General features: G+C 39.5%; 1 protein-coding gene across 1 annotated transcript in view; it reads left to right on the top strand.

Annotated features, from left to right (window-relative positions):
* LOC148118628 (contactin-associated protein like 5-1-like) overlaps positions 1 to 18637 on the top strand; it is a 901008-nt gene that overhangs the window by 484438 nt on the left and 397933 nt on the right. The window contains exon 8 of the mRNA XM_087900698.1: positions 11316 to 11580. Within this exon, the coding sequence (XP_087756824.1) occupies positions 11316 to 11580 (265 nt within the window). The remainder of the gene's footprint in view (positions 1 to 11315; positions 11581 to 18637) is intronic.

The following is an 18637-nucleotide window of genomic DNA, read 5'->3' as shown; positions in this document are numbered from 1 at the left end:
TTATTAACTAACTCTTAAAACTTAAATTAGCCCTTAAGTCTCATGTCTGTTTAGCCACATAGTTTGGTGCCTTTTCTCAATGAGTCATTCTCATTTGTTTCCTCTATGTCTGGCTGATGATTGTGTCTCTGCCTTTTCTCTTCCAAAAATTCTCTTAGTCTGGTTGTCCTGCTTATACTTCCTGCCTGGCTACTGGCCAATCAGTGTTTTATTAAACCAATAAGAGTGACAAATCTTTACAGGGTACAAAAGCATTATCCACAGCTCCTCCCCCTTTTTTATTTCAAAGCAAGGCACTGAATTCAATCTTTTATGTTTAGCTTTTCTTCTGACCATTATCAATAACAACTTGTAATCAAAACATTAAACAAAAACAAACATTCATAATTCATTTTTGGGGACTATAGGCATAGTTTTCTAGATTACTTCCTGCTGAATGGGAGCACTGATAATCTTATGAGAACCCAGAGAAAATTTGTGATCAAGTCCTGACTATAGTACTCTATGAGGTTGGATCACCTCAGTCAGCAGCCTTGAACTATTCTGGAAGCATAACCCAGAAGAAACTACAACAGAGGTCCCCTGAAACATTGGAACATCTGGGCCATCCATTTTCATTGGAAAATTTTCAGGAGATCCTCATTGATTAAACCTTATTTTTCTTAACCAGGAATAAATCCACAGACTCCTATTTCCTGTGGAAACAAAAGTAAGACCTCTTTTACAAAGTAACGTATCTTTTGAATTAAATTTTGAAGTCAAGGCATTTTCAAAATATGTAGGTTGAGTTAATCCAGTTACATTTATAATCCAATGTCTTTTAGGAGCTGTTGCTCCTTCCTTAGCAGTCAAACAAGTCAAAGACAATACAATAACATACAGTATTTAGATTCTCTATATATCCTCCATCTTTCTGTGACTATTTTTCAACTCTCTCTCTTTTATTTTTATATTTTAAATTTTTTTCCAGAAGGATTTCTCTGTGTATCATTGGTTGTCCTGGAACTAATTCAGTAGACCAGGCTAGACTTGAACATATAGAGATCTGCCTGTCTTTGCCTCCCAAGTGCTGGGATTAAAGGTGTGTGCCACCACACATGATTATTTCTTTTTTTTTAAAGACTTTCTCTATCCTTTTTATTTTCTCCCCTAAGTCTATGCATACTTTTAAACACACTGTAAGCCATTTAGAGGGTTTTTTGTCATCTGAATCTGTCTTTACTGTGTATCTTTATCTTTTTCTGACCACGTGAGTCTTTAGTCTACTAAGGGTTATTGCTAGGATTAAAGCTGCTTCTTTGGCGGTTGATTCTACCCCATTCCTTAGTTTCTTGAGAGTCTAGTTTCCTGGCCATGGTACTGGTGGGAGTCAGATTTGCTGCCACAACTCTATGGAGTTTCTAGGTTCATATCACAACCAAGAAGCATGCTGCCTGTCTTTCATAAATGCCACTTAAGTGTATGATGACAGAGTCTCTTAAAAGAGTTGTGAGGTTTTTACTGCTAACACTGAATCAGGAAACTTCCCTTAAAGTAGTCTCACCTCTGATTGCTGCCAACAAACAGAGCCTACCAGAGAAAATATGGTTACCAAGAAGCTGCACTTGACTGTTTTTTTTATCTGTCTAGATCCTTTTTTTTAAAAAAAAGCTTCCTTATGATTTATGTGGAAATTTTTTTGTCAGAAGTTTATGTGCCATTTATAAACAAAAGTTTTTGCTCCATCCAGATTTGCAGCTGTTTAGTCCCAAAGAAACACACAGAGGGTTAAACTGTTTTGTCTTTTAGCTCAGGCTTATTATTAACTAGCTCTTACAACTTAAATTAGCCCATAATGCTTGTCTATGTTTAGTCATGTGGCTTAGTGCCCTTTCTCAGTGAGACATTCTCATCTTGCTTTCTCTGGAGTCTGGCTGATAACAGTATCTCTGCCTTTCCTCTTTCCCGATTCTCTTAGTCTGGTTTCCCTGCTTATACCTCCTGCTTGGTTACTGGCCAATCAGTGTTTTATTAAGCCAATATGAGTAACAAATCTTTATAATTTACAAGAAAATTGTCCCACAGCAGAAAACAGTGGTGCTGAGGGTAATTTGAACTGTGAGGGTTTGGCTCAAGAGAATAATTTTAGAATATTACCTAGAAATCATTACTACTTTTTGCCCTTGTCTAAAAGTCTTCCTGAGGCCAAAGTGAAAAGTTTTGAATTACTTCTGTTGGCAGCAGAATTCTCAAAGCAGTTTATTATTGACTCTGCTGTATGATTACTAGTAGTCACTCTTAAGCAGATCTGTAATAAAAAAGGAACAAGCTGAACATGGAAAAATATAAATTGTATAATTTTCGGAGGAAAGAGAGACCAGGAAGTAGAATGAAGCTAAATACTGTGTTCAAGGCGATAAATGATCAAGAAATGAAATAAAGGAAGTGGTGACCTCAGGACAACACCTTACCTAGCTATGTTTTCAACTTGTGAAAAGGAAGTAAAGAACATGTTAGATCCCAAGCATGGTGGTGCATATCCATAATTCCAGTACTCAGAAAGTAGAGGTTGACAGATCTCTTGAGTTTGAGGTCAGCCTGGTCTACAGATTCAGTTTCAGGTCAGCCAAGCTTTGGCACTGAAGGAAACCATGGAAAATAGAAAGCTGTTGAAGTGAAGATGTGATTGAATGAGGAAACCATGATCTAGACCCAACAAGCAGCAGTAATTGGCAGCTTTGATCACATGGTTTGGGCTTTAGAATCAAAAATACAAGAAACGGGTTATGCAATCTCCCTCCATGACTACGGGAAGCTACTGAAGAAAAGCATGTGTCAGCAGTGTCCCTGAATGGTGGCCTAGAGAAGATATTGTGTGTAGCTATGAAGGTGAAGCTTAGATTGAATTGGAGACCCCACAATGTTGGAGATTCCAGAACTGTGGGATACATGCCAAGGAACACTGGTAACAGAGAGTGGAACCAGACCAAGAGATAGAAGTATGTTGTAGTCAACAAAGCCAAAAGGAATTGGAGATCTGAATTGCGTTTGGACACAAGGAATGCAGATGCAGAGTTTGAAGTTTGTCCAGCTGATTTTCTGTCTTTCTTTGGTCCAGTATTTCCTTGCAATGCTCCCTTTCTTCCATTTTGGAAAGGCAATAAATATACTGTGTTGTTGTGTGTTAGAACTACATGATCTATATACATTGTAGAGGCTTGCAAGAATCTCATAGGAGCTTTTAAACATGTGTGAGACTGTTAAAGACTACAGAGACTTTTGTAGTTATACTATATATATTTTGTAGTATGTTATAACTATAAACCTATGGGGGCCGGGGAGTGGAATATTCTAAAAAAAAAAAAAAGGCCGCCACATAAACTCATGTGTTTGAATGCTCTGAGTTCTAATATATTCAAGCTATGCCTACTGTGGTATACTGTTTGCTTCCTGCTGCCTGCAGGAAGATCAAGATTTAGAACTCTCAGCTACTTCTCCAGCACCACATCTGTTTGAATGCTCTCACGTTCTGTTATGAGGATCCTGCCATGATGCCAATGCACTAAAGTTCTGAAACTGTAAACCAGTCCCAGTTAAATGTTTTCCTGTATAAGAGTTGCTGTGGTCATCGTGTCTCTTCACAGCAATAGAAGCCTTAATGAAGATGCTTGATGTCATGTGTTCCTGCACTGATCTACTGTAATCCCGTGAATTGTAAGCTGGAATAAACTCTTCATTCTTTAAGTTGCTGTTGTCAGGAGTTTATCCTCAGCAAAGAGAAAAGTAACTACTAAACAAGCATGTGTAGTGGTGAATGTGCAAGTACTGTAATTCTGTAAAGCAAATGGAGTTCCTGCTGAGAGTATCAGTTATCTGTCATTAGCTACCCTGGTGGGTATCCAGAGAGCCCAGGACTCACATTGGACTGAATGGAAGGTTTAAAATCACTGAGTGAAGGAATTTTTTTTGTTTTAGTTTAATTATTTTTCACTCTTATACTACATTTTGTTCCAACTGTAGTTTTCCCTCCCTCCCATTTCCCCAGTTTCTCCCCTCCACCTCTCCTCTACCCCAGACCCACCTTGCTCTTCCTCCCTTCAAAAAAGAACTGACTTCCCAGAGATATCAACCAAACTCCACACAGCAAGCTACAATAAAAGCTGACACATACCTTCTCATCAAGGCTAAATGAGGCAACGCAGTGAGGAGAAATGGGTTCCACAAGTAGGCAGAAGAGTCAGAAATAGCCCCTACTCCCTCTGTTAGGAATCCCTCAAGAACACCCAGCCACTCAGCCACATCATATATGCAAAGGACCTTGATCAGACTTATCCAGGCTCCCTGGTTCTGTGAACCCCCATGAGTCCCAGACACTTGATTTTGTGGCTCATATTTTGCAGTGTCCTTGACCCCTCTGGTTCCTCTGATCCTTCCTGTCTCCCCTCCTCAGGACTCCCCTAACTCCACCTAATGTTTGGTTGTGGAACTAGTATCTTCTCACAGCAGGTTCTGGATTAAGTCCCTCTGGTCTCTTTGATGACAATTCTGCAAGCCACCTGAATTGACTGCAAGAGCACTTTGCAGTCAGGACAAACTGTAGGTCAAAGGTTTTCTAGCTGGATTATTGTCCCAGTCCCTCTACTTGAGGCCTAGACTATTTATAGAAGATGGCCTTTTCAGGTTCCATGTTCCCCATTACTGGGAATGTTTGCTAGGGTTACCTTTGTAGATTTCATGGTGTTTCCATTTCACTATGTTTCCAGCTCATCCCACAAATACCTACCCCCCCCAATTCTGGTCATTTCTCTTAGTATTTTCTCCCCTTTTCCCCTCACCAGAACCCTCCTGTTCCCATCCCCAGTCCAACAATGAAATTCATTCCATTTCTTCTTTCCAGGGAGATCCTTGCTTTCCCCCTTAAAGTTGTCCTTGTTACTTAGCCTTTCAGGGTCTGTGAATGGTAGAATTTTTTAATTTATAGCCAGTGTCCAGGTATAAGTAAGTACATCCCATTTGCATTTCTAGGTCTGGGTTACCTCACTCAGGGTGGTTTCTTCAAATTCTATCCTCTTTTCAGGAAATTTCATGATGTCATTGTTTTTATTGTGAAAATGTACCACATTTTTTTATTCATTCTTCAGTTGAAGAACATCTAGCCATTTCCAGTTTCTTGCTGTTATAAATAAAGCTGCTATGAATATAACTGACCAACTGATTTTTTGGGTTAATCTTGTATTCAGGAACTTTGTTGAAGGTGTTTATCAGCTGTAGGATTTCCTAGATAGAATTTATGAGTTCCCTTATGATTACCATTGTATTATCTGCAAATAATGATACTTTGGCTTCTTCCTTTTCAATTTGTATCCATTGATCTCCTATAATTTCCTCTTTGCTTTAGCTAGAACTTCAAGTACTATATTGAATAGATATGGAGAAAATGGACAGCATTATCTTGTTACTGGTTTTAATGGCATTGCTCTGAATTTAATTGATATAGGTTGCAAACTTGCTGCAAATTGCCTTTATTCTTTTTATATATGTCCCTTGTTTCCTTGATCTTCCTAATGCTTTTATCATAAAGGGGTAATGGTTTCTGTCAAAGTCTTTTTCAGTAGCTAAAATGATGATTTTGTACTTTTTATTTCTTACAGATTTTTTTTATATGGTGGATTACATTGACAGATTTAAACCATCCCTACCATCTATGGGGTGAAGCCTATTTGCTCATAGTGGTTGATCATTTTGATGTATTCTTGCATTTGGGTTGCATACATTTTATTGAGTATTTTTGCATCTATGTTCATGGAAATTGGTCTGTAATTGCCTTTCTTTTTTGAATGTTTGGGTGGTTTGGGTATTACAGTGACAGTGGCCTCATAAAATAAATTTGGCAGTTTTCCTTATTTTTCTATTTTGGGGAATAATTTGAGTGTAGATATTACATTTTCTTTAAATATCTTGTAGAATTATGCTCTAAGTCTGTGTGGCTCTAGACTTTTCTTTTTTTCTTTCTTTTTGCTTGGGAGATTTTTAATAATGCTTCTCTTTACTTAGGGGTCATTGGTCTATTTGAATTGTTTATTTAATCTGGACTTAACTTTGGTAAGTAGTATCTTTTTTAATTTTGTGAAGTACAGGTTTTTGAAGTATGATCTTATGATTTTCTTCATGTCTGTTGTTATGTTTCCCTTATTTTATGATTTGGATATTCTCTTTTGACTTTTTGGTTAGCTTGGATGAGGGTTTGTCTAACTTGTTGATTTTATCAAAGAATCAACTTTTGTTTCAATGATTCTTAGTGTTGTTCTCCCTGTTTCTAATTTATTGATTTCAGTTCTGTTTGATTATTTGCTGCCATTTACTTCTCTTGGGTATGCTTGGTTTTTTGTTTCGTTTTGTTTTGTTTCAGATTTTTAGCTGTGTTCTAATGTTTCTAGTATGAGATCCCTACAATTTCTTTATGTAGGCACTTAGTGCTATGAGTTTTCTTCTTAGCACAGCTTTCACTTTCTCCTACAAGTTTGGGTATGCTTTGTGTTCATTTTCATTGAAATCTAGGAAGTCTTTAATTGCTTTCTTATTTCTGCTTTGACTTAATTGTCGTTCAGTAGGGAGTTGATCATGAGTCTTTAGGCTTTCTGTTGTTTTTGCTGTTTTTAAAATCTAGCTTTAATCCATAGACTGAAAGTATACAGGAGGTTATCTCAATTTTCCTTTATTTGTTGAGAGAGAGAGAGAGAGAGAGAGAGAGAGAGAGAGAGAGAGAGAGAGAGAGAGACCAGGTATATGGTCAATTTTGGAGAATCTTGCCTAAGGCATTAAGAAGAAGCTATATTCTTTTGTGTTTGGGTGAAATATTTGTAGATGTCTGTAAGGTCAACTCAATTCATAACATCTGTTAGCACCATTGTTTCTCTGTTTAGTTTTGTCTAAATGGCCTGTCCATTGATGAGAGTGGGGTGTTGAGGGTGTTGAAGTCTCCCAATGTTAATGTGTGTAGATTGATGTCTGATTTATGACTTAGTAATTTTTATTTTTTTATTGATTTTTCAAAGCAGGGTTTCTCTGTAGTATTGGAGCCTGTCCTGGAACTAGCTCTCATACACCAGATTGGCCTCTAACTCACAGAGATCCGCCTTCCTCTGCCTCCCAAGTGCTTGTATTAAAGGCATGCACCACTACCGCCCTGCCTTATTTTTTTTTTTTTAACAAATAGGGGTGATATTGTGCTTGGGGCATAGATGTTCAGAATTTAGATACCATCTTGATGGATTTTGCCTTTGATGAGAATGAAGTATCCATTTACAACTCTTCTGAATAATTTTGATTTAAAGTCCATTTTGTTAGATATTAGAATAGCTGTACTAACTTGCTTTTGGGGTTCATTTGCTTGCAAAATGTTTTTCTAAATCTGTACTCTGAGACATTACCTACCATTGATGTTGAAGTGTGTTTGAATATGCAGCAAAATGATGTATCAAGATTTCATACTCATTCCCTTAGCATGTGTCTTTTGTTTGGAGAAATTAAGTAGATATATTGAGAGATATTAAAGACCAGTGATTGTGAATTCCTGTTATTTTGTTGCTGTTGATGGTAGAGGTAGTGTGTGTGTGTGTGTGTGTGTGTGTGTGTGTGTGTGTGTGTATGTGTGTTTTCATTCTTTGGCTTTTGTTAGTATGACATTATCTATTTCTTTTGCTTTCATGGAAGTAGTTAACATCCTTGGGTTGGAGTTTTCCTTCTAGTACCTTATGTAGGAATGGATTTATGGATATATTATTCAAATTTGACTTTGTCATGAAATATCTCGTTTTCATCTAAGGGGATTGAATGTTTTTCTGGGTATAGCCCTCTGTGCTTTCATCTGTAGTCTCTTGTAGTCTGCAAGGCATCTGTCCAGACCTTTCTGGCTTTCAGAGTCTCCATCGAAAAGTTGGGTGTATTTTTATTAAGTCTGCTTTTATGTTATTTGACCTTTTTCCCTTGCAGCTTTTAATATTGCTTCTTTGTTTTGTATGATTAGTGTTTTGATTACTATGTGGCACATGGATTTTCTTTTCTGGGCATAATCTATTTGGTATTCTATACCTTCTTTTACCTTTATACATGTATCCTGATTTATGTTAAGAAAATCATCTAAGATTTCATTAAATATATTTTCTAGATTTTTGAGCTTGAATTTCTCTTCTATTCCTATTTATAGGTTTTGTCTTTGCATAGGGCCCAAAATTTCCTAGATATTTTGTGTTAAGAATTTTTGAACAATGAATCTATTTCGTCTAAAGCATCTTCAACTCCTGTGATGTTCTATGTTCTCTTCCATCTCTGGTGATGATGCTTTTGTCTGTAGTCCCTGCTCACTTACCTGGATTTTTCAGTACCATTATTCATTCAGTATGTGGTTTTTATTTTTTATTTTTTGCTTTTATTTTCACTTTCAGATCTTGAACATTTGGCTTCACTTGTTTATTTTTTCCTTTTTTTTTCTTGACTTTCTTGGTATTCTGTAAGACATTTATTGATTTTTTTTTATTGATTTTTCAAGACAGGTTGTGTAACAGAACCCAAGCTATCCTGTAACTCTCTTTGTGAACCAGGCTGGCTTCACATTCACAGAGTTACACCTGCCTCTGCCTCAGGAGTGTTGAAAATAAAGGCATGTAATCCCATGCCTGGCTTTCCTCAATTTCTTTAAAGGATTTTTTTTATTTCCTTTTTTAAGGACCTCTATCATATTAATAAAGGTATTTTTAAGGGCATTGTCTTGTTTTACAGCTGCTTTGGCATATTCAGGTCTTAATGTCTTAAGATACCTATGTTGTGATGGTACCATAATGCTCTGGATGTTCTCAAACCAGCACTTAGGCATATGAGCGTAGGATGATTGTATGACTATGTGCTGATTTTTTGAGTTTGTCTTTAATAAATGGGTGTTTTGCTCCTTGATTTTGGTTTCCTCTTTGGTCTTCTGGTCTTTGTGGTCTATATTTCTGGCAGCTGGCATGATCTGTGATACAGTATGGAGTGTCTGTCCAAGCTGAGGACTGGATTTTTGGGTGGTAGCTTGGTTTTCGATACAACAGTAATCTCTGGGCAAGTTGGGTGGTGAGATATGGTGGTGAGGAAGTGTGTATTGGGGAGCACTGAGTGAGGGTATAGAGGTCTGCTGGGATAATCTATTTGGTAAATTGATTGTCTAGTCAGCAAACATCCAGAACACACCTGTATCCACCTCCTTGTTTGGGATTACAAGTGCACACTGTCAGGCATGGGTTTTTATTTGAATTCTGAGGGTCTGAATTCAGTTTGGCTTTTTTGCACAGCAAATAACTTACTCACTGAAACCAAGGCCTGGGAATGTTTTTCCTGGAAAGTATTGCTGTGGCCTAGACTTCTGACTGACTCCTAATCTGCACTAAGTATCTCCTTCTGACACATGGACCCTGGGTGGAAATTAATTTCAGGCAGCTGCTCCAGATAGCATCCTCCCCTGAGGAGCTCTTTCTGATTTCCATAATGGTGTTGGCTTGGGGAGACATATAGTAAGAGGCTGCTTGTTTGTTTCTGGCTGCTCAGCCCCGAAGTAATCACACAGAAACCATGTTGTTTGCAATATTGTTTTGCCAATAGCTTAGGTGTACAGCTATCTAGCCCTTACATCCAGAATTAACCCATTTCCATTATTTTATATTTTATCACAAGGCCTGTGGCCTACTGGCAAGGTTCCAGTATGCAGCTCATGCCTTTCCCTTCTGGTGGCTACGTGGTGTCTCCTGACTCTGCCTTCTTTCTCCCAGCATTCAGTTAAATTTTCCCCTCCTAGCTCTACTCTGCCCCATCACAGGCAAATCAAACTTCTTTATTCATTAAATAATAAAAGCAACACATATACAGAAGGACTTCCCACATCACAGAAAGCTTAGAAAAATTGCATCTTATCATGCAAAAACTGCAGTTCGATAGTTTTGGAAGGACACATCTGTAGGGGATGCGATGTGACATTAGCAGATGGTCACTCATTTCTGTGGAGATTAGTTCTGGAGCCTAAGGGAGATGTGTAGTGCGAATGAAGCTATGATATGTTTGGATGTAGAGTGTGTTAACCAGACAGCAAATGGCTTTCCCAAAAGAACCCTTTTCCACTATTCAAATAGTAGTCCAGCCTTTCTTCTCTACTCTTTTAGATAAACAGTCAATATTTGGGGTTGAGCACAGAAATTCATTCTTTAATTTATCATAACTTCTAAACTGGAACTTATTCTGTGGACTTGGATAAACAAGGGTCCATGAAAATAGTAATCTGTTTTCTTCTTTTTCTACTTTAGTTAAAAACTGGTTCTTTTGTTTTGTTTTGTTTTGTTTCTTGTCTCATGTAGTCAGGCTGTCCTCAATCTCGCTAAGTAGGCCTGGGTGAAACTGAACTTTGATTCTCCTGCCTCTACCTCCTGAGCACAGAGATTATAGGTGTACAGCACTGTGCCTAGGTCATAATCTGGTGGAGATTTACTAGGGGCTTTGGGCATGCTCGATAAGGATTCAGCAAAATGAGCTGCATCCTCAACAAATACATTCTTAGTATTTTCCAGGTTCAACTCTCTTCTGCAGTCCTTACTCTATGCAACTACAAATATTCTTACAGACTTTAAAATCCAGCCAGCAACACCTTAGCGTTGTTCTCTGCTCCTGTCTTCTGTCCTTAGGATTTGCTCTGCCTTCTGGCTCCTTGAATTTCTCCGTTGATCACCAGCAACTCCATTTTACTAATTTCCCAAAGGTTTTCCCGTGTACTCTTCACAGACAATTGCAGTCACAGCACACTCCTCCTTCTCCTTGCCCACCTCATTTTCATGAAAGGATCATTTTTTTAAAAAAAAAATCTTTCATCTCTCTTTTTCTTTTCATGTCATTCTTCCTTGGGAGCCAGGATCAATTTCACTTTTAATCATATTCCTCTTTATAGCAGTATTATTCTATGTGAATTTCTTTCAATGTGATTCCAGAGTTTGTTAAATGGTTGACTCACCATATGGTTTTTCTCAGGGTGTTAATGCAATTATTTTTATATTTTTTGAATATAGAAGATTCTTTCTGCTCTCTCTTCTTGAAATCTCAGGCTTCCTTCACAGATAGCACTGGGATCTTAAAACATGAACAAGAAACAATCTTCTGAGTCTGTCTGAGTCAAAATAGCATATTTTTCCTTTGAGATCATGAAGCTGAATGTGGAATGATCCTGAAATCAAGGTCAGCGCTGGGTGGATGTTTATACCGACTGTCAGACTGTGGAATAAAAATGGCTTTTCTATGTCTGCTTTTTTTTTATTGTTTTTCAGGGCAATGTCACATTTTCCTGCTCAGAACCACAGCTCGTCCCCATCACGTTCGTCAGCTCCAGAAGCAGCTGCCTGCTGCTGCCTGGCACCCCCCAGATGGACGGACTGTCAGTGAGCTTCCAGTTTCGAACGTGGAACAGGGATGGCCTGCTTCTATCCACAGAGCTGTCTGAAGGCTCAGGGACCCTGATGCTCACGCTGGAGGGTGGGACTCTGAGGCTCCTGATTAAGACAGTGGCAGGACATGGAGCTGAAATCCTTACAGGTACAGTCATTGCAGACTTCCTTTTAATTGATCCTTCCCTCTATTCTCTTCCTTTTCTTTCTTACTTTCTTTATCTTTTCCTCCTTCTTTCTTCCCTTTCCATTTCGTCTTCACATTCCCCCTTCAGAAAAGTGTAAGTGAGGTTTCCCACCCGGAAGGATTTAGCACACTCTGTACCACCAAGGGAGTGGCCTGCTTAGTCCTGTGCCGTGATTTCTCACACTGTGTGTCATCTTTACCATGGTCACTCCAGGAAAGGGGTGTCTTTCAAACTTTATACATTAGCAAATGAAGGGGTGCCTAAATGTCTCCAGAACCACATGTTCAAAATAATAGACCTGAAAATTTGGTTAGAATGTATCTGCCTTCCATGTCTCCCCAAAGATCTTAGGAATTCTGAATAAATTCTGAATAAATAAATAAGTGAAATAAAACAGTACCTATATTTTATTTCATATTTATTAGTGAACTTTAATAACTGCATTTCTTAAATACATTTTGAAGACATTAAGTATATACTGTTATGTGTGGCCTCAGGATATGATGAAACTTTCTAAATGGTCAGAAGCTGGCTGAAGTCTGGAAAACACAGTCGTTTCCACCTTCTCTCTCTCTCTCTCTCTCTCTCTCTCTCTCTCTCTCTCTCTCTCTCTCTCTGCCTTTTGTGTCCTTGGCTGAGGCTGCATTGGTCAACAGACCCTGTTGCTGTGCTGTGAACCATCAGGCACCACAGATTTCACTACAATGTATTATTCTCTGTTTAGATGCCATTCTCCCTCTGGTCTATAAATTTTATTACCAAAATAGACTAGACAAAATTAAGTTAAATATTAATAATATATTACAATAGCCACAGTCTTGTCAGGCCATGGGAAAGCCTCAAGTATGTATGGAAGGCAGGGCAGGGTAACAGAAGGTCATTTCATGTCCTACTCTAGGACTTCCCAAATTATTCTCTTGAGACAGTGTCTCTCTCCTCAACTTCATGAGTGAAGAATTTATTTCAGCTCATAGCTTGAGAGCACAGTCCTGATGCCAGGACCTTGAGGCAGCTGGTTGGGCACGTTGAATCTGTAGTGTGGAAACAGAGGGATATGAATGCTTAGCTCACTTTATTTTATTCAGTGTGTAGGACTCCAGTCAGTGGAATGGTGCCTCCCACACTGAGGGTGGGGCTTCCCATCTCAGTTAACACAGTGTAGAAACTCTCTCACAGACATGCGCTGAGTTATTCTACATTCTGTCAAACTGTCAATCAATAATAATAGTGACAAAACCCAAAACAGAAGCAATAGTCTTTCTGTAACCTAATTTTGAACATGGCAACCTATCACTCCATTCACTGTATGCCAAGAAACAAGGGCAGCTCTTGCTCACTCGAGTGCATTAATTCTGCTTTTCAGAATTAATTCTGCAGAGATGTCTCGGTCAGAAGAGTGTTTATAATTGAAGCACAGAGACCATACTTTGATCCAAAGACACCATAAAAAGCTGGCCGAGGTGGCATACACTGTAATCCCAGTCTTGGGTGGTTGAGGACAAGTGGATTCCTGGACCTTGCGTGGCAGCTAGTTTAGCTTAAGTATTGAACGCCAGGCCAACGAGGGACCTTGTCTCAGAGGAAGTAGATTGTGTTCCTTAGGGTGGCACCTAAGTCTGTCTTCTGGTATTCATGTGTGTTCATTTGCACCATTCCCTCACAAACACACACATGCACAACCATAAAAATGACTTTTTAAGACTATAGCAGCCATTAACGAGAAAGAAGTACCTGAAACACTTAGTGCAGCATTGGGAAGCTGATTAATAAATATGCATTCCCTCCATACTGAGTGAAGGGCCTCATCCTATGTGGTTGTAAAAGTTGTGAGTAAATCTGCAGCCAGAGGAGTTTTCTAATATTTATTAGATTTCTGCTAATAGCAGTGAGTTCTTCACTTTGAGTAATAATATTTTTCATGTTCACAGTCATAAAATTTAAACCGTGATCCTCCTTATATGGAGAATAAAAATGTGAGCTGGCACTGAGCTGTCTCCTGCTGATTGATAAGATGTTTGAACACAGAGATTTGTAGGCCTTGGTTTCCAAATGCAGTTTCACTATGGTTGATACCGACCCGGTGGTGGGTCCTCTAAGAACCCAAGAATGCTTCTACTATTAAGCACACATCAGTACATTAGCACACACTTTTGGCTGAGAGAAGGGCTGATTGGAGTTTTTGCGTTACCCAGTCATAAGTGAGAAGAGGAACTGTATTATTTCACACACGTCTCCCACGTGCTGGATCAAGTGGAAGGAATTTAAATGAGAGCTTAAGAGGCACAGCTGTCAGAAGATCAGCCTACGAGTCTTTCTCCAGGAGGTTTTCCTACACTTTGGAAAGAATTGAATCTCTTAGTGTGCCTTTCAAATGGACTAAAAATTTATTTGTTCTCACATTTTTCCACCTGGAAAGAGTGAGATGACTAAAAAAGCCAAAATGACCACTATTGATCTTTCTTCCCTTAAATTTCTAACCAAATTTACTTTTAAAATAGTTGAGATCTTACGGACTTCATGAGAGAGGAAAATAGTATATGAATAAGTGGCAATTTTCTCAGTAACCTTTCAGTGTGTGTGTGTGTGTGTGTGTGTGTGTGTGTGTGTGTGCGCGTGTCTGTGCGCACGCACGCATTCATACATGTGTGTATGCATCTGGACATGTCTGTATGTTCGGGGGTTACATGTGCACATACACCATGTATACATACACAGAGGCCAGAGTGTGATGAAGGGCACCTGCTTTATTTATTTACTTATTTTTATGTTGTTTTACTCTTTTGCCTTTTTTTTATTAAAAATTTCCACTTCCTCCCCATATCCCTTTTCCATCCCCCTCCTCCTCCCCTTCCCATTCTAGTCCTAAGAGCAGTTAGGGTTCCCTGCCCTGTGGGAAGTCCAAGGTCCTCCCCACTCCATCCAGGTCTAGGAAGGTGAGCATCCAAACAAACCAGGCTCCCACAAAGTCAGTCCATACAGTAGAATCAAAACCCAGTGCCATTGTCCTTGGCTTCTCAGTCAGCCCTCATTGCCAGCCACATTCAGAGTGCCCAGTTTGACCACATGCTCCATCACTCCCAGTCCAGCTGGCCTTGGTGAGCTCCCATTAGATCAGTCCCATCGTCTCAATGAGTGGATGCACTCCTTGTGGTCCTGACTTCCTTGCTCATGTTCTCCCTTCTTCTGCTCCTCATTTGGACATTGGAAGTCCAGGGGCACCTGCCTTATAAGACCCAGAATCTTCTTCCTCCACCTGCAAATCAAAGAGGGTTACAGAGCCCCGTATGCCTATACATATATATTATATTATATATATAATATTTGAGACAGGGCTTCTCTGTAGCTTGGGAGTCTGTCCTCGAGCTATCTCTTGTAGACCAGGCTGGCCTTGAACTCACAGAGATCCGCCTGCCTCTGCCTTCTAAGTGCTGGGATTAAAGGCGTGTGCCACCACTGCTGGGTCCACATCTGACTATTGATATACAAGAATTTCCATATGAGGTCCTCATGATGCTCAACCATCTTATCCAATGAACTATCTCTTTAGAAACCTTTAAGGGCCAATAAGTCTCTCCTTGACACATGATGTGCCTTGTGAAGCAGAATGTAACATTATTTATTAATGGCTTGTGGTATCCAGACTAGGTCAGGGCTTCCTGTGTCTCTGTCTGAGAGGGAAGTGGACTCTTGTGGGAAGCATAGCACAGAGATATCCACTGCCTTTCTACTCGCAATTTTTCCTACAAGGTCAGGGCAGTTCCGAGGTGTTTGGGATCTTCTGCACTGAAAGCGAGAGAAAGGTTTGCCAAGTAAATACTTCCCGACATAGGAAGAACCGGAGTTCCATCATTCGAGGGATGGAATTTGAGGAAGTATAATGCCTGCCTTGTACTTTTTTTCTTTGATCTTTTCTTGAAAGAGTCATACATGTGAGAATCAAGAGAGATAAAGGACCCCATTTCTCTGTCAAGTAGTTTACTTTAGATCCAGTGAGTATTGCGTATGGGCCCTGATGGTCAGGCTAGACCTTTACACAGGGAACTAGTGACAAATCTCAGCATTAAAGACTTACACATCTAGAAGAAAGAAATCATGAATTAGATGGTGTTTTCAAGAAACCAAATGACAGTCAAACCTAGGCATTCCATTTAAGTTGCAGTATGTCGTTTTTGATGATTTCCCTAAAAATACTGGACAGGTTTTTCCTGTTTTTTTATATTCTCCAAGACCATGTAGAAAGAACTACAAGGTGCTTGATGGCTCAGACTATGATCTCTCTGGGTCACAGTTTCCTGCCTCTTGCTGTGATAAAAAATAATCTTAATAAAAGCAATATAGGGAGAAAAGCTTGTTGTGCCTCACTGTTTCTGGTTGAAGGCCCTCATGGTGGGGGCATGTCAGCAAAGGCTTGATGGAGGTGGTTACAATGCATCCACCGTCAGGCAATAGGAGAGATGAGTGTTTGCTTGTACTTAGCTCACTGTCTCTTTTATACAGTTCAAGACCCTAACCAAAAGAATGATGCCAGCTCCCGTGGGAGGATCTTCCCACCTAACCTAGGCAATCTCGTACAGGCGTACACAAAGGCAAACCTAACCAAGAGCTTTCTCACAGATACGTCTGGAAGCTTGCCTATGGCTTGATTCTAGATCTGATCAAGTTCACAATTAGTACCATGCACTTTTACTTTACAAAAGACAACAAGGAAGTCAAACATAACAAGGACACATTTAAACTTCAATTGCCAAAATACATTGTTTTTCCTGTCAGTTCCTTAAATATCATGTAAGAGAAGCACCTGATTGACATGAAAGCTCTATGAACAAACTATGATGGGATAATAAGCAACATGCTCTTTGGGATCTAAAGTTGTGCTATTCTTTCCCAAATGTTCTACTCTGTGGGCTCATTCTGGGGTTAGATGGAATTCACACAACATGACTGGACAGTCTACTTTTTAAAACTAAACCTGCAGTCTATGTCACCTGAGTTTTCTATTCAATGTCACAATTAATATAGATTAATATATCAGTAACGATTCAGTGAGAATTTTATACATGGCATGTGTTATGTGACACATCATGTATGCGGTGTATGCTTGTGGGTGTCTTGATGGGCTTTATTGTCTTTTTCTATTGCCCTTCAGCATAACCTTTTGAGGCAGGAACAATTTATCCTGGCGCTTACTGATTTACTAGATTGGCTAGTGAGGGAACCTCCAGAATCCACCTGTCTCCGTATGCCAGGCCTGGGCTGCCAAGCTCAAATTTTACATGAATTTTGGAACTCTGAACTTAAGTCCTCATGTGTCAACAGTAGACACTTTTCCTCTAATCCATTAATAGACCATCTTAGATACTTTTATTCCTCATGATGCTGCAATGTGATTATCATTTATGATGAGAACTGAGGTCACATGAGGTCTACCTCAGGAAGGCAAACCCTCTTCCAGCGTCTTTGTCCCACACTACAGAGCCCCTTTCCTTGCAGACTCTTGCACCTCTGGCCATGTTCTGAGACTCAGAAACAGCATAGGCACAGAGAACACACTCATAGCATCACAATCTAGAGGGAACCTGGCTAAGTCCTCTTGGGACAGGAAAGTCCATGTAGGCAAAGCTCCTATGAGTAAAAGACACTTGAGCCTCTTACTTTTTGTACTCCTGACTCACTGTCTTTTACTACTCCCCATAGACTGCCATGCACTCTGGAGACACAAGGTGATGTGGTCCTGAGATCTCAGGACATGTTCTTCTGGGAACATATCTTATTGTTCTTTGTTTCTTTTTCTTGTATTCTCTCCCGTTCTCTTCTCTACCTTTTATTTTCCTTTATCTTCTCTTCGTCTCCTCTTCCCTCCCTTCCGTCCCTATTTCTTTCATTTTTACCTCCTTTCTCTCTTCCCTTCCCTTTTATTTCCTTTTTCCTTCCTTCCTTCCTTCCTTCCTTCCTTCCTTCCTTCCTTCCTTCCTCTTCTTTCTTTCTTTCTTTCTTTCTTTCTTTCTTTTTTTTTCTCTCTCTCTCTTCTGTTTTTCTAGATGGACATACTATATAGCCAAGCTAGACTTAAATTCTAACCCTTGTTGTGTCATTCTGACTGCAGTTACAGGGATGAATTGTCATGGTAGCCTCACATTCTATCATTTAATCCTTGTGTGCATGTGTGTGTGTGTGTGTGTGCGTGTGCGTGCCCAAATCTATGACTCTAGTCTTTGTGGTACTTCAGGTATGTGTGCATCATAGTGTATGTGTGGAAGTCAGAGGACTATATTGGGTTTGAATTCTTGCTTCCACCTTGTTTGAGACAATATCTTCTTGTTTTTGTTGTGTATGCAAGACTATTTGATCCACGAGCTTCTGGAATTTTCTCATTTCTTCTCCAAATTTGTTATTAGAGTGCTAGGCAAACAGACAGTGCTGCCACATCTGGATTTCTGAGACCTCTGGGAATCAGGACATCATGCATGCCTGGCACGTTACCCACTGGTCTATCACTTCAGACCCATACTATATTTCTAAGGATATTGTAAAAGCTCTGAATAAGATGCTCAGAATGGAGGCTAGTGTTATCCAAGTCTGTCTGAGTACTGAGACCAGGCTATTTCATAAAAGTAAGAGAAAGCCTTTAGTTCATTTTATAAATAAGACTTGGGGGAAAGCTCTGAATATCACATAAAGTAGTAAATGACAGAAAAGGAAAAATAGCACTGCTATGTTTCCCTTCAAAAGTCATGTGATTTTTACTTTTCTTATGGGAAAACTTAAGGCAGCAAAAACAGGTCTAAAAGGAAAGATGAAACCTCAGTCTTCAAAATAATTTTTATTGTGGTGTTTTTCCCTCCCCACTGCAGAGTCAAGAGTTGGAGCTCAAACCTTTGTTGGCAGGGCACTGTTGAACAGAACTCTGCTTGGCTACAGGACTAAGTCCTGTTCTGTAAACACCTTGCCCTTTGTCTCTGAACAGAAAGAGTACAATATAGAATTATGGCCACTTCATCTAACCCAGTCTCTAGGCCT

The sequence above is a fragment of the Myodes glareolus genome, chromosome 22, assembly GCF_982192425.1.
Source record: "Myodes glareolus chromosome 22, mMyoGla1.1, whole genome shotgun sequence".
NCBI classification, from domain to species: Eukaryota; Metazoa; Chordata; class Mammalia; order Rodentia; family Cricetidae; genus Myodes; species Myodes glareolus.
Note: the sequence above shows the minus strand (reverse complement) of the source record. Positions and strands in the feature narration are given on the sequence as shown.